At 33.8% G+C, this 16,314-nt stretch overlaps 2 protein-coding genes across 2 annotated transcripts; both read left to right on the top strand.

Moving 5' to 3' along the window:
* The first annotated feature begins 1,422 nt into the window (after positions 1 to 1,422).
* Positions 1,423 to 6,722, top strand: LOC132186500 (prohibitin-1, mitochondrial). Its single transcript, XM_059600481.2, has 6 exons — positions 1,423 to 1,507; positions 2,926 to 3,113; positions 3,412 to 3,528; positions 4,887 to 5,057; positions 5,395 to 5,607; positions 6,201 to 6,722. The coding sequence occupies exons 2-6, from the start codon at positions 2,937 to 2,939 to the stop codon at positions 6,396 to 6,398; spliced, it is 876 nt and encodes a 291-aa protein (XP_059456464.1). The 5' UTR covers positions 1,423 to 1,507; positions 2,926 to 2,936; the 3' UTR covers positions 6,399 to 6,722.
* Positions 6,723 to 11,873: 5,151 nt separating this feature from the next.
* On the top strand, positions 11,874 to 13,651 carry LOC132189790 (protein RGF1 INDUCIBLE TRANSCRIPTION FACTOR 1). Its single transcript, XM_059604586.2, has 4 exons — positions 11,874 to 12,013; positions 12,126 to 12,338; positions 12,576 to 12,791; positions 12,958 to 13,651. Exons 1-4 carry the CDS (start codon positions 12,011 to 12,013, stop codon positions 13,186 to 13,188), a joined length of 663 nt encoding a protein of 220 aa, XP_059460569.1. The 5' UTR covers positions 11,874 to 12,010; the 3' UTR covers positions 13,189 to 13,651.
* The last annotated feature ends 2,663 nt before the right edge of the window (positions 13,652 to 16,314 follow it).

Raw genomic sequence — 16,314 nt, 5'->3', positions numbered from 1 at the left:
GTTCAATTGAAAAATAAATGAACAGAGCTTGAACAGATTATCCAGTTCAGTGGAAAGCTTGAGCTCGGCTCGTGTTCGAAAAAAATTAAACGAATTGAGCTTGAATATTTAATATTCGGCTTGGCTCGGTTCGATTATAGCTCTAGGTGTGGATCTTCCTTGTTGCATTAAAAAAAAATAAGAAATTTAAAAAGTGTCAATTGGCATAATGATCGTCAATTTATTTGGCGTCCTTGTAGTCACTGTAAAAATCGGCTGGTAACCCACAGTGATTGTTACCAGGTGGGCACTACCATGAAGGCTAAATTTTTTTGAGTAGTAAACGCTACTCAAAAACTTTACCAAACTCTATTTTATTTTTTAAAATCCAAAACATTTCTCCAAACTTTGCCAAACCACTTCGGGGATGGTTTTCTTTTTGATCCAATAGAGCAATTTTGAGCCATGTAATACACTTTGGACCATTGACTCAAATAGTTAGAGGAAATTTAGTTGAACCCAGAAGGCGAACCAAACCCAACTTTATTTGTTTGTTTGTTTTGTTTTTTTTTTCTTCCGTAAAATTGAGAGGTTGGATTTATGTTTGTTTGATCTTATTTTAGTCTCAATTTAAATACATTGTTCCATTTTTGGACACTTGAAAATATATGACATCTTGTTCAAAGGGAAAGTTTTTAAAAGTAATAAATAGCAAGCTAACCGGTAATCATCCAAGCCACCCAAAATTGCCATTAAAGTGGAAAAAAATATTAAGTTTTTTGAGGTAAAAAAAATATGACTGATAAATAAAAAAAGTGCGAATTTACCAACTCATCTTATATACCCCGAAAAAAGAGAGGAAGCTCTTGGTAATTTACATTCCATTTTTAGATTTTTTTTTTCTTTCCATTTTTGATGGGCTGCCTTGTAGTACAAGACTACAAGCTGCGAGTATGTGACCCTTTTTTGTTTTTGTTTTTTTTTTTTTAATTTTTTTTTTTTTTTAAACTTTATTGAAGATCCTTGAACTTTCACCCTATTTGACAAACTCCTCCACAAACTTCAAAATCTCTCAATTTATCTAATAAACTTTCAATTGCAATTAATTTGGACCTCTCCATCAGATTTAAAACTTTAAATAACATTTATATCCCTGAATTTTTTATAAAATTTTAACTTTACCTTTAATTTTAAAACTTTTTTTATTAAAAAAAATGAAAATCAAGAATATTTTTATCTTTTTTTGATATTTTTAACGGTTAAATTTGACAAAAGGGTTCAAATTGAAAGCAATTGAAAGTTCAGGGGACCATATTAAAAGATTTTGAAGTTTATAGGGTTGTCAAATCGAGTAGAAGTTAAGGGGTTTTAGTAATTACAATTTTTTTTTTTTTTTTTTTAAAGAAAAAATGTCATGCCCAAGTCATGTGCGGGGTTTAGCCATTCCCACTCACATAGCTGAGCAAGTCTTTAGGGTTTATACTCCCCACGCATACGCATCGCCTGTCTGAAGCTCTCGGTCTCTCAGGTCTGTTGGTCTTTTCCCTTGGACTCTTTTTCATTTTCATCCATATTTTGCCTTATTTTCTGGGTTCCTTTCTACTCTTCACCAAAAACCATCAAAACCCCGGGGCCATAAAAATCGTTAAAGTTATTTATCTGTATCTTTATGTGTCAAAAGAGATTGAGAGATGATTGTTAGTGAATATCATTTTGGTTGCGTATTCTGCTATGGATTTCTGTTAAATATATAACCCAGAAGAAAACTCAGACAAAGAATTGCTCAGAGTTGGGAATTCTGTGAGATTTTCTGTTGTATTCAGTGCCTTAAAATCTTGAAATGCTATTATTGTTATGGGTTTAATTTAATTTAATTTTTTTTTCAATTTTTCTTGAGTTTGAATTCTTAAGGTGAAGATGAATAGATACCAAGGGAATGTATAGGTTACTTGGTCAAGATCTCCTCATAATCCACCTACCAAATAGTGGAAAAAGAAAAAAAAAAAAAAGTTTAATTTTGCATTATTTTCTTTTCTCAGGTGGTGATAGAAGCATAGTGGCCTTAGTGTAAATTCAATTCGTGTAATCACATAGACTACTAGTATAGTTTTTATTTTTGGCTGTTTCTGTTTTTCCAATGGGCGTGAATACGAACTAGGAACTAGCAGGAAATGGCAGGTAGGACTTGTTTATGTTCTGTATAAGAGTTAGTTGATTTCATAAATATGGGTTAGGTACCTATTTTCTCTTAAGAGTTGCATATAGCCTTGCCTTGCTTTTGTTATCTGTTGTAATTTTCATTTGTTATTTCCTGTTTGGTTGTGAAGGAAAGTCAGGAAGAATCACAAGTTTGGGTCTTACACATATGAATACAGTATGGCTTACTTGTATTGGCTTTTCCAGTTTTTGAAAATCAGAACAACAGTTGAGTTCATTAGATTTTCCACTTTTCAGGACCAAAACACCAATTTTGTTCACTTATTTTCTCTAATTATGATGACAACATTCTCATCTCACTTTCTTAGAGTACAATGATTGCGTATGAGTTTTCTTTGATCTTCCCTTCACTTCATTATTCCCATCCTTTTATATAGAATAAGAGAATTAGTGACTTCCGTAGATTAGAGGGGTTTTTCCTCTCTCTCCTTAGTTTATTGTCGTTTGAGATGTCCTGTAATGGGTAGAGGAAACATATTTTGTGTTTCTATATGTTCAAGTAGTGTTCCCTTCCTAGCAGTTTGTGTCACATACCAGGCATTTGCACACTCTACCATTTCTGTATATTTTGCAGCTACAAATTCTGCTTCATGTATATATGGCTGGCTGGGGTGATTGGTTACCTTTTGTTTAATTTCCTAAATTGTTATACAAATAAACATGTTGACATTCAATTGTACATTCTCTCCATTTAGGAACCATATTGACATATAGTCTGTACATTCTCAGCATTTAAAAACATGAATTTGAACAATGTTAAAGTCCCCAAGATGCCTGGCGGTGGTGCAGCTTCTGCTTTGCTTAAGGTGGGAGTTATTGGTGCACTTGGTTTGTATGGCGCTGCCAACAGTCTCTACAATGTTGAGGGAGGGTATCGAGCCATCGTGTTCAACCGTATAGTTGGTATCAAAGACCAGGTTATTGTTTTGCTATAGATTCTTTTAGAATTTGTAAAAGATTATTAGTTGGTATCTCCTTACCGTCTTTACTTTCTTCTTCTTATTTTGTTACTTATAATTTAGCTGTAATAAAATCTGCAACATAGTGGTATCCTTAATATTTGATTGTTGAAGATACTCTAGGTATAAAAATCTTACTCTCCTGCAATATCTACAGTTGTATACATTTCTTCATAGTACTTGTGACACACTTTTTCCTTGGTTCTAATTTCCTCATTTTTGATATATCAGTGCATTAACATGTTGAAATGTGCAGGTTTATGCCGAAGGGACTCATCTTATTATTCCGTGGTTTGAGAGACCTGTGATCTATGATGTCCGTGCAAAGCCCCATCTTGTGGAGAGTACTTCAGGGAGCCGTGACCTCCAGATGGTAAATTTGTATCTTGTTTCTGTGCCAGAAAGTCGGCAGGATTATGTTTTTGAAAGATGTTGTTGCATTCAAACTTCTTCCTAAACTGTTTTTATAGTTATATTTTTTTTAATCGTCAAAATAATAACTCAGGAATATGTCATATATTTTGACTCACATTTGGAATTGCTTTATCCTTTTGGATTGTGTAAGCTTGATCTTTAGTTGTTTTCCACATATCGTATCTGTCAATCTCTTCTGTTTTTATCGTAGTTATTTTGTTTTTAGATAATTTAATTATCAATTGCTCTTTATGTGCAAGTATTGTTCCAAAAGTATTGAGTATTTTTGGATGACAAAATAACTGAGATTTCAAAGCTAAAATAATATGGGGTTCTTTGTGTTGAGAATCTCTGAGCAAATTCAGCTGATTTTTGTATTTTGTTGCTCCTAGTTGTAAATTATTCAGACAATCACTTTTGCACGTGGACTTACCTATTGGAGTGTAGAAGGCATGGTTTAAAATCTAAAACCCTTGCATCACTTCTTCTAGAACCTTTGGGACACTACTTAGTCTCAATAATATGTGATAACAACTGTAAAATTTTGTGATTGTTCTGATCTTAGTTTTATTAAGATTTTGTGTAATGACCCAAGAAAAATTGCTAATCACAATCTGCGCTATCACTCGAAAGTAACTAGTCAATTTGGAGCTTTCCTAACAGTTTTACCTACTAAGTAAGCAATATGGGATTTAGCACTCATGAACATTTTTTATAAACCATCCACTCTCTATTTGGGCTACTCATCTTTCCAATATGGGACCGAGGTGTTACATTTGACCTTACTTTTAGTGAAATTCATCAAGCCTAGATGATATTAGATAATAGTGGCAATTGCAAATCCCTTTGGTGATGCTTAAACTATGCATCCCATGGGTTCAAAAGGTTGCTTCTGTTCTCCTAGTAGACACTGTGACGGTAGTATTTTTTAGCATCTAGTCCTCAAGGCAGAGGGGCAACTTTTCAATCCTGTCCTCTTCATCTCGTCCTCATTTGTTTGTATCTAGTCCCATGGGTTCAAAACTCTCAGCACCCCTAGCTTTTACTCTCCTCTTCATCCTTGCACCTATTACAGTGTGAGGTTTTGTGCTTGACTTGTAAAGTCGAAACGGTTTTTTGCCCATGTGTAGGTGGTGAAGTGTTTATAATAGCTTACTGAGAGCCACATAGAGGTAGTTAGTGTTTGGGAAGCTGTTATAATTTTGTTTTAGAGTTTGGTTTCATGCTTCTAGAGTTAGATTTATGGTTTTAATTATTTATTACTTAGCATAATCTTCCTTCTGAATATTATTTGTTTAAATTGATTTTGATGTACAGGTGAAAATTGGGCTTCGAGTTCTTACCCGACCTGTGCCAGACCAGTTACCAACAATTTATCGGACACTTGGTGAGAATTATAATGAAAGGGTCCTTCCTTCAATTATTCATGAAACTTTGAAAGCTGTTGTTGCTCAGTATAACGCCAGCCAGCTTATCACTCAGAGAGAGGTAAACAACAAGGCTTATTCTTCTTGACAGTTGTAATCGCAAACTGATCTAATGATTTGGGTTAGCGTCCACAATTAAGCTTTTGGTTTGACATCCTTCTTTTATAGTTAAGCTCAATGTGTTATGAGAACTGTCTGTCGTTGAGCAGATTTTCATAATCTCCCATTTGACTAAAACATTAATTTCCACCATCCAGTTACATACAGCAAATATATGTTCCTAGTCCCTTGCAAATTTTTGTACTTTGAAGTTCTACTGTATTAACTCAAGGATGGTTCTAATAATAGAGGTAAACTTTCAGGTGTTACTGAGTGTTGATTGATTTTATTCTTTGTAGGCTGTTAGTAGGAATATTCGGGAGATCTTGACCGCAAGGGCAGCTAATTTCAATATTGCATTGGATGATGTGTCTATCACAAGCTTAACTTTTGGAAAGGAGTTTACAGCTGCAATTGAAGCCAAACAGGTGGCTGCACAGGAAGCCGAGAGGGCTAAATTTATTGTGGAAAAAGCTGAGCAAGACAAGAAAAGTGCTATTATCAGAGCACAGGTGAGATGGAAGTGATTTTCAATCCCCAAGTTTATAACTCTTAATCATCTGTTGTAGGGAGAATTTCGGTCAGTGATCTGCTAGATTGATCTATCGCCTCCTTATGTCATGCTAGTGAGAACTATTTAGAAATTCAGCTGCAGTAAATATTGGAGAAAAATGGAATCATGTCGCCTCTGTTTTTTCTTAATTAAATGCTAGTCCCGCTTAATGCTTATTGGTTCCTGTGGATTTAGTGGTTAGGTATTGGTGATATGCTGAATCATTTTGCTCAAGAACATCTGGAAAGCTTTGTTCTTTTTATTTTCAGTGAGATTCTATCGTTATTCTCATAGGTAATTGGTAGCCAGAAGTTGGTAGGAAGTTCTTAAAACCCCCCCATGGAGAATTCTTGCTAAAATAACATTAGGACATCTTTTTATTCATGATTAAATGAAGGAGCGTGACTCCCTTCCCTTACTACCCGTTATATGGCTTAGGAAAAATAAAATGAAGGAACATGACAATATTGCAATGATTTTATCTTCAGTGGTAATTGCATATATGGATCTAGAAGGTCTCTCTTATTTAATTTTGTTTCCCACCGGTTACAGGGTGAGGCGAAGAGTGCACAGCTGATTGGTCAAGCTATTGCCAACAATCCGGCATTTATCACTCTCAGGAAGATTGAAGCTTCGAGAGAAATTGCGCATACCATCTCGAATGCATCCAACAAAGTTTTCCTGAATTCAGGTGATTTGTTGCTGAACCTTCAGGAGATGAATTTGGATCCTACTGGGAAGAAGGCATAACAGGTTGAAATTACCATCCCCTCTTTAATTTTGTTTATCAACTCTTCAATTGGATATTTTGTGATATCCTGGAAACTGAGCAGTGGAAAAATTAAATTGGATATTTTGTCTTTTAATAGACTTTCTGAAACAAGGAAATTAAGGTGGGCTATCAAATTATTGTCAGTCAAAAAGCCGACATCTCCAACTCGAAACTGTTTCATTCAGTTTTGTTTATTAATTGTTCAATTATGAGGATATTTTGTTACTATGTCAGTGGACAAATCACTTCATTTCATCTTATTTTACCTTGTAAAAAAGGCACTTCATTTTTAACATTCACAATTTTGTGGTCTTATTTTTTAATCTTTGCTTTGAATATGTGTGAATCATTAACTAGTCTGGATTTACTAGTTAATGATATAGTATGTAAATCTGTGGATGTATTTACTAAATAATCTGATGACCGAGTTATTGCCCAAGGCATCTCTGTCGTTGTGGGCCTTGTTGGCACATATTGAAATCTTTAGTGTGAATGAAGAGAACCATGCAAGTTTTCAATCTACACACTAAATCATACATTTGTATAAGAAGACAAACATGTAACCTGATAGATAAAGGACGTGTTGACATGAATAGGCACAACATATTGCTATAAATCTTAAAAGGTAAAACAGAACAAACTAGAGCATTGATTATAGGCATGACTTTTTTATTTTTCAATCTACACACTAGATCATACATTTGTATAAGAAGACAAACATGTAACCTGATAGATAAAGGACTTGTTGACATGAATAGGCACCACATATTGCTATAAATCTTAAAAGGTGAAACAGAACAAACTAGAGCATTGATTATAGGCATGACTTTTTTACATTATTATTATTATTGTGCTTGTTAGAATGTTGCCAGAAAAAGAATCGAGTTAGAATTAGTGGTGGGATTAATTTATTATTAGATGTTAACTTAAAATTTTCGCTGTTTTCTTGTCTGCTTTTGGGTTTGAAAACCAAGACAAAATCAACTGAAAAAGAAGAAAAGCAAGGTCTTTGCGGAGGTTTTCATGTGTGGCTCTCATTGATTGTGACCCGAACACTTTGCCTTCAATATAAAATGGCATGGGAATGGCCATTTTCTATGATCCTTGGTATAAATACTATAACCTAAAGCACCATGAAAGTGAGTGGAATGAATGCCTTGCTATGTATTTAGATCCTAACAACAAACATTGGATTATGAATGAAGTAAAACAAAGACATTTTTTACAGAAGATGGTAACCATATTGACTCTTTGATTTCACTCATTTATCTAGAAAAATTAACTACAATGTTTTTATACACAAAAAGATGAAATTTTATTTTTGTCATATATTTTAATGGTCAGACCCTTGAAAACTATCTCAAATTTGTTTGTACCAGCATATTTCTTCCAACTAGTGAAAAAAAGGAGGATAATCGTCAATGTATAGCTTTTATGCTTTTATTTGGTTCGACGTAAAATGTTTTCATTTGAAAATAAATTTTTTATTTAGGAATACCGCTGATTTTATGGTGTTTGGTTGAAATGTTTTCTGTTGTTTGGTTTCATTGAAATTATTTTTCAGGAAAATATTTTTCGCAAGCGGTGGTGGCTCGGACAAGGAGTGGTTGGTGTTTGTGGTGTGCTATGATGTGGGCGAGAGGTTTAAAGAGGAGCCGTGAACAGAACATGTTTTACACCTTAAAAACAAATGTAAACCATTTTCCGTAAAACAAAAGAATGGTTTATGGTTGAATGTTGATCAAGTTTTTCAAGTGCAATCAAACACAAACACCAAATAAATAAATAAATAAATAATACTAAAACTGTTTTACAGAAAATATTTTATTAACAAAGAGAGCCTTAATTTGTCAAAATATTGACATATTGACTTAACATTGAAAGTGACACCTTAAAATAATTTGAGACTGTCCCCAAGAAGTAGCTCAATCGGCTGAGATCACGCTTAATAAAGAAGTCACTAGTTTGAATCCCCCTCTTTTGCGGACATGTCGAAAAAAAAAAAATAATACTAATTATAATAATTTGAGACAAGTTTATAAATTATAATGCCAAGATGGTGACGTACGAGTGTTAACTGAGAAATTCAAAAAAATATATATATATCATGGGCTAGGAGAAGCTTTTGGAAATCCGAATCGGCACTTGCCCCATTATGACTAATTAAATAATTTTATTACAAATAAAATTCAAACATTATATGAAATAAAAAATTTCAAACGGGATTCTTTATATATAAATATTAACTTAAAATGAAAGAGGAGTACACGTAACGAAAGTGTATATATATATATAAAATTAACTTGGACATACATATATACATAAAAGAACACAAAATTCACAATTTTTCTCAAAATTTACAAGAAAGTTAGTGCAATTTTGTTTTAATGTTATTCATTACCGAAAATGCTCGCTCTATAATAACGGTCGAAACCAAAAGAGTTACACAGTAGTCAACATTGTGACACCAATTTGAAAATAACCCATTAAGTAAATAACAATTTCAAAGAAATGTGCTTCTTTTTTTGGGGTGGGGGGAGAGGATATTTTCCAATGGTCATGTTACCCAAAAAGGGATAAACTCCCCACAAACGATAAACCCTAAAAAACTCCAATATGAAGGGGGAGAAACCAATGGTAGGACATTACCAGTGGAATTGGTAACCAGTAGATTACAGAAACAGGCATATATAAATGACCACCTTTATACATCACTTTGTCTTCTTCCTTTCGTCTTGTCACTTACAGACACAAATAGATGTTTGTATTTTCAACATTTGAGTTATTAACATAAAGACTTGCCCCTAAAATGGGGTAAAAAAGAGAGGGACAGATTTTCCTTTAAATTGAGTGGGAGAATTTTTGTTTTTTTATTTAAATTTAGTTTATAAAAATGACATAAATTCTTAGAAGATGTGAAAATCTTTTTTTAATAGCGTTAACAAAGTTGGAGAAAATTTTATTTGAAAAAACATGTGATTTTCACGTGCTATTAAAAGAGGGCATGTTTCTCATATGTATATGACAATTTTATAGATCCAGTTGGAAGAAGTTTTTCCGACCCACTTTTTTTAAAAAAAAATCCTTGTCCAAAAAGAGAAAACTATGCCACAAAAGGACTGCTTGTATTTGCTTTCTTCCCTTGTGGGGGGTTCTCTACCTCAGATTTCTTGGTTGCTTTGGTTTGCTTTCGGGCCTACTTTGTCTACTTGATAAAGCCCTTTTCCGGCCCTCCCTTTTTGATGTCTCCCATTGAGCTAAGGCCCACTCACTTTAAGAATTTCATGAGTGCATTCTTCTCCTACCTTGAAAAATTATCCTACAAATTTTATTTTATTTTATTTTTTTCCTTATGCTTTCTCACAAAAACTTGGATTGGGATTCCCTAAAATCCCAACAATAAAAGAGAGAGGGAGGGGGCCCTCTTTCACATTTACTGCCCGAATTGTTACTGAAAAACTCTATCTCTCGTTTCTTTGTTAATCTTCCATATTTGTTACTCAAACTTATAATCATTAATTTTAGGAGAAACTACATTTTGCCCCCATGAACTATAATGTCTTAGTACTTTCTCCCTATGAACTACCAACTGTACTACTTTGCTCCCATGAACTACCATTTTGTGCCAAAAATCTCATTCTGTCAGTTAAAGCTGTTAACTCAGACAGTCAAAGTGACAATGCGTTGTAGTTCATGGGAACAAAGTAGTACAGTTGACAATTCATGGGAGAAAAGTGCCAAGGCATTATATTTCATGGGGGCAAAAGGTAGTTTCCCCTTAATTTTATATACTTTTTTTTTTTTTTTTTTCCTATATGCTCTTTAACAAAAACTTGGATTGGGATTCCTTATAATTTTTTCGTCAACCCTCTTATTTCTAGATTTGGTCATAAAAGAGTCTTTATAAGATCTATCTACCCAAAAAAATGGTGAAAAACAGACTGTCAGAAATCTATTTGGAGCACCATAACCCTACTGAAAATCTCTATCCCTAGTTAATTTCTTTTTGTCCAAATTCCTTAAATTTGAACAAGAAGAACCCAATTCGAGAAAACTTTCCCCTACTCTTCAACAGTTTTATTGTTTATTTATTCGTTCTTTCTAGTTTCTATGTTTAGCACTTGAGTTGAGGTGCCATAAAAATGTTCCAATTGTTGAACCAAATTGATGATAAATGTTAAAATTAGGAGCATAAAAGTCCAGACTACACATGGTCCTTCTAAGTTTCCTCTTATACGACTGACTCATCGGGTCTCCAACGTGTCAACAAGGTTGCCTCGCAAGTGTCAAGCCAAGAAACAGAACATTTTTTGCCAACCCAAAAAATAATAATAAAAAAAAAAAAAAAATACCCAATATTCCAAACTAGAAAAGTGAACACAAACAAAAGAAATTTCACTAGCTCAGTTCCTTGAAATAAACGCATCCCTTGGTCCTGACCAAATAAATAAATATATTAAACGCATCCAATTGGCTTTGGTTCGGATAGAGGTTCGGTTGTGGACTTTTTAAATATGTATCTTTATTAATTTTTAAAGGGGTATAAATGGCATTTTCCTTGTTGGAATTAACGAAAAATCCCAAAAAAAAAAAAAATGTGGATTAAAATGGATTGAAATATCCAATACCCACATTGTATTTTTTAATAATTTAAGGACAATAATGCAAAACTCATGAAAGGTAAGTAAAGTTTTTTTTCAATAAATAAATAAATAAACAAGTAATATTATTTAGTAAACTCTCGTATAACTACTATTTTTAATAATTTAAGAACGGTAATGCAAAACTCATAAAGGGTAAGTGAAGTCTTTTCTATAAATAAATAATATTATTTAGTAAACTCTCATAAAATTATTGTATACATGTGGATAGTATGATAACAAAAATCAATCATTAAAAATAGAAAAAAATGTAAAATTAGTCATTGTAATTTATCTAATTTACAATTAACTCACTGCGATATCAAACTGAACTCAAAGGTCTGTGAGGTATGCCAAAAAATAATTTCGTTCTTACAGTCAAATTTTGTCCACTAATTTAACAGATTTTGTTAATGTGACACTGGCTTAAATATGACAAATATCACAATTTTATTGGCTCTAACGTTTCACACTATTATAATATGTTAAGTTAATGAACAAAATTTGGTTATAGGGACACAATTATTTTTTTTGATATACTTTAAAGACATTTGAATTTATTTTAGTACCGCATGCAGTTGTTTGCAAATCAGTGTTAATCCAAGGATGGATATCATTGGAGTTGTTATATATATAGGAGGCTATTAAATAGGGTTATTCTAAAGGAACTCATCCAATTGGGTTTGGTTCGGAGTGAGGTTCGGTTGTGGACTTTTAAGCCCAAGATAAGCACATCCCACACCTCCATTCTCCTCCAACCCCATCCCTCCCCATCCACCACCCACCACTACAAAAGTACCCCACCCTTCTTTTCTCTCTTTCTCTCTCTCTCTCTCTCTCTCTCTCCATAGAAAAGTATAGGAAAAAAGCTCTCTTTTCTGCCTCCAAAGCTGGCTATAGATGATCAACAACCCACCATAAGAGATATCAAACCCAAAACCAGAAGAATCATGGTTAGCCATCCCCCATACTGATTACACTTGTCTCACATTTTATCCTTGATGGGTATTTTTCTTTTTTCTTAAAACAATTGTATTGAGAATTTTCCTTCTTTTTCATGTATAGGGAGGAGGAGGAGGAGGAGGTTTGGATGATGGTGGTGAAGAAAACAAGTGGCCGCCATGGCTACGCCCGCTTCTCCAAACAAGCTTCTTTGTTCACTGCAAGGCTCACGCTGATTCCCACAAGAGTGAATGCAATATGTACTGCTTGGACTGCATGAATGGAGCCCTTTGCTCTCTTTGCCTTGCTTCTCATAGAGACCACCGCGCTATTCAGGTGACCTTTTCTGATCTTCAATGGAAAATATATATATATATATATATAGGATAAAAAACAAAAAACAAAAAAGCTGAAGTAGGTGAGATTATAATCTAGCACACTACATTGTCAAAATCTACCTATTAATATGGGATTTTTTTTTCTTTGTTTAGGTGTTTTTTAATTTTCCTTTTTTCTTTTTTGTCTTTTTAAATAAAAGATAGTATTGCTAATTTTCTGTGATGGGTTTTGCAGATAAGGAGGTCATCATATCATGATGTAATAAGGGTGTCGGAGATTCAGAAATATTTGGACATTACAGGGGTCCAGACATACATAATAAACAGTGCAAAGATTGTCTTCTTGAACGAGAGGCCTCAGCCTAGGCCTGGAAAAGGTGTCACCAATACCTGCCAAGTCTGTGACCGAAGCCTCCTTGATTCCTTCACTTTCTGCTCCCTCGGTTGCAAGGTACTTACTGCCCTGTTCATTCATTTTACCTAATTTTTCACTTCTTTTTTAGGTCTCTTTCTATATTGGGTAACTCTCGTACTCGACTGTCATGCAATATATTGCAAATCGGCAATAAAATCAAAATGGGTTTTCCTTTGGGTGATTTTATTTTTATAACTTTCAGGTTGTTGGGACATCAAAGAATTCCCGGAAAAGGAAAATGTGCATAGAGACCGATCATGGCTCAGACACTGAAGGATCATTGAATGGCATTAGCAATGGATATGCGAAAAGCAGAGTTCAAAGCTTTACACCGTCGACGCCGCCCCCGACCGCGGTGAATTACAGAACTGCCAAGAGAAGAAAGGGAGTTCCCCATAGATCTCCAATGGGAGGCCTCATTATAGAATACTAAGAATATTAGTTTTTTTTTTAGTAATACTAAATATTTTACTCGTACAATTGTTCAATAATGTTGACAAGGTATTCTAAATAAACCATTGAATTATTAATTAATTCAATGGTTAATTACGAGTACCACGTCGGCTTTATCGAATGAATGTATGATAAAATTATGGTATTTTAGCATTTCTTATAGTTTTTACTGATTACCAATATTATACCCCAAAACACCACAATCTTAACAGTCTCTTCAATGTCAGAAAGTTATATGACATCTGAGCCTTGTTGATGGAGGCCGGTGTTGCAGACAAAAGCTCTATGTTGTATAGTCAAAATTACTGTTAAAAATAATGGAAAAAAAATAAATAAATAAATAAGGGAAAATATTGAGGTTGAGCTGGGGATATAGATACTAAGGAAGAATAGTTTGATCTATAGGTGCTTCAATATTTAATGTATATACAAAAGTTTGTATAGAGAGTTTGTACTGTGAAAAACAATGAATAATTAAAAATGCTATAGGTGTTTTGATAATAATTGAGGAATATATGGTGATTGTTAAATAGTAAAAACATTCTTTCATTGGAAGGTGTGTGTTTTTTTTTTTTGTTTGTCATGAGTAAATATTGCTGTTTTGTCCCAAAAAGCACGTCTGGTTGTTGAACTTTTCCCTAACGCGACAGAAGGTTGCGGAAAACATTGTGTGGGGGTGAATTATGGGCATTTGGATGTTTTGTTTGATGGTAAAACTTGAGTGAATGTGAAAGTACTAATTTTGTTTCCTAGTTTCTAACACATTATTCACCTTTTAACCTTGATCATTTCTTACCACAGAGATTTCCACACCCCCCACCCCCCCCCCCCCCCCCCCTTTTTTTTGTTGGGAAAAATATATTTGCTCAATCCAAAATATTTCACTCCTTCAAACTATTATTTTATTGAATAATAATAATCTCTTAGTTAGCTATTGGCACTAAAATAAATGGTAAATGAGGTATGTGACTTACACATTATACTTTAATTTGATGTCAAATTTTGCCCAAATTGTTATAAACTATTATTTGCAAATACGCCTCAAATTACCATTTTGTGAAATTTGGCCTTCTCAAATTATTATTTCGTTGCGGAGTGATTCACCCATTATATGCCGGTGTTAAAATAGACAAAAACCGCGTCCATGACTTACATGAGCATATTTTAAATTTGAAATATCCAAATTGTCCTGATTTTGGAAAATAAAAATTGAAAAAAAAAAACACACACACACACACATACACAAAAGATAATGAATTGACCGGTGGTCAAACACACCCACAAGGCGGCCACAAAGCTTTTGGAGATGGTTAACCACTCCATAAAGGTTGAGGGGGTCATCAACTTACACCCCTCAAAGGTTTTTGGGTGGTTTGATCGGCTACTGTCTCAACCTTGAGGGGGTGGTCTGGGGTGGTCCACCCTTCTTAAAAGCTTTTGAAGGGTGGTTGACCACCATATATATCAACTCCTCGTCTCTTTGACTTCTTTTTTTTTTTTCTTGAAAGTCGAGGCAATTTGTGTATTTTAAGTTTAAAATATGTATATGTAAGTTTGATTTTGATTTTGATTTTTATTTTTATGGGAAAATATATTATAAGTTTCTAAGTCAACGCGCCAAAATTAAAAACTCCTTAGTTTTTTTTTTTTTTTCTACAACTTACTCCGTCAATCAATCGAAACTACAATAAACTTCATATCGTCAAAATTTTTAATAGTCGTTAGAGCCACTCAAAACACATCGTTTTACCTGATTAAAACATTAATTTAATTCAAAAAATTAAATCTAAAAATTTTAAAAAAAAAAATTGAACGCTGCCACCCTTGGCAACCCCCCAACCCCTATGGAGTGGCCCGCGGGCCACCCCATGGGTGGAGGGGTGGCCAGCGAACCACCCCAAACCCCAAATTGGGTGGCCGCGAGCCACCCCATGGGTGGTTAGGGGTGGCCTGTGGGGGTGGCTTGCGGCCACCCCATAGGGGTTGGGTGGTACTACCACCCCTGGCCACCCTTCAATTTTTTTAATTTTAGATTTAATTTTTTAAATTAAATTAATTAAAAAAATTAATATTTTAATTAGGTAAAACGGTGCGTTTTGAGTGGCTCTAACGATTGTTAAAAAATTTTGATGGTAGAGAGTTTATTGTAATTTTGATTGATCGAAGGAGTAAATTGTCTGAAAAAAAAAAAAAAAAAAAAAAACGGGAATTTTTAATTTTTGCGCATTGACTTAGGGACATTTCCACATGCATGATTCCATATTACTTAATGCAACAATTACACTGTTTGCATTGTGAAAAATATAAAGTCTTCAAAAGTCAAGCAATTGAATAAGAAACTAACAATATCCCAAGCATGTGGCAAAATGTTAAGGCGCCATTACTTTGAATTTTAATGTCAAGAACTAAAAATTTCCCTAATTGTTAGGTGCATGTACGTGGGAAAGAAAAATATTTTGTCAAAACTTGGAACTTGAAAATGGAGAGTTCATAGTCAGTGTGTCAAAGCCACCTTAGAATTACTATAAAGGCGTCTTGGCGAACTTATTTTGAGTTGCTATTTGTCCCTATGTTCCAAGGAATAGGATCCCTTGGTGGTCAAGATTAAATTTTACAAATTTAATAATGAATATGTTGTAAAAAATTTAAAACGACATAATATTATGTACACCGTTAAATTAAGACTAACAATTTTTGATATGAAATTCGAACCCAACATGAAATTAGCGAGTTAGAGTTAAAGGGTATGACCCGTTTAATTAAATAGAGATAGTCTTACACTTATACCTCAATACAATCCGAACTTGATACACTAATACAAGTTGGCATCCTGATGTTAAAAATGCAACCAAAAAAAAAAAAGAAAAAAAAAACTTTTGACTATAAAATGTATTTGGTCATTATTCCAAAGCTTAATTAGGTCATTATATATATATATATATATTTTTTTTTTTTTTGCTCCAAATTCAATGGATCAAATTGTGTGCCTAGCTAGTTATATTGAGTGGGGGTACCCTCCTAGTGAGGGTCTAATTCTCTCTAACCATCTTACTACCCGGCTTGGCACTTGTCATATTCATACTTCAAATAATTGTAAGAAAATTTG

This window comes from Corylus avellana, chromosome 2 (genome assembly GCF_965113065.1).
Source record: "Corylus avellana chromosome 2, dhCorAvel1.hap1.2, whole genome shotgun sequence".
Lineage (NCBI taxonomy): Eukaryota > Viridiplantae > Streptophyta > Magnoliopsida > Fagales > Betulaceae > Corylus > Corylus avellana.
The sequence above is the reverse complement of the archived record's forward strand: the minus strand, read 5'-3'. Positions and strand labels throughout refer to the sequence as shown.

Bases quoted from the DNA above. Each gene is read 5' to 3' on its own strand.
- LOC132186500 (XM_059600481.2), top strand. From the start codon at position 2,937: ATGAATTTGAACAATGTTAAAGTCCCCAAGATGCCTGGCGGTGGTGCA. The intron at 3,114-3,411 runs GTTATTGTTTTG...TGAAATGTGCAG, and splicing joins TAGTTGGTATCAAAGACCAG to GTTTATGCCGAAGGGACTCA. The intron at 5,608-6,200 runs GTGAGATGGAAG...CACCGGTTACAG, and splicing joins GTGCTATTATCAGAGCACAG to GGTGAGGCGAAGAGTGCACA.
- LOC132189790 (XM_059604586.2), top strand. The intron at 12,339-12,575 runs GTGACCTTTTCT...TGGGTTTTGCAG, and splicing joins GAGACCACCGCGCTATTCAG to ATAAGGAGGTCATCATATCA. The intron at 12,792-12,957 runs GTACTTACTGCC...TATAACTTTCAG, and splicing joins TCTGCTCCCTCGGTTGCAAG to GTTGTTGGGACATCAAAGAA.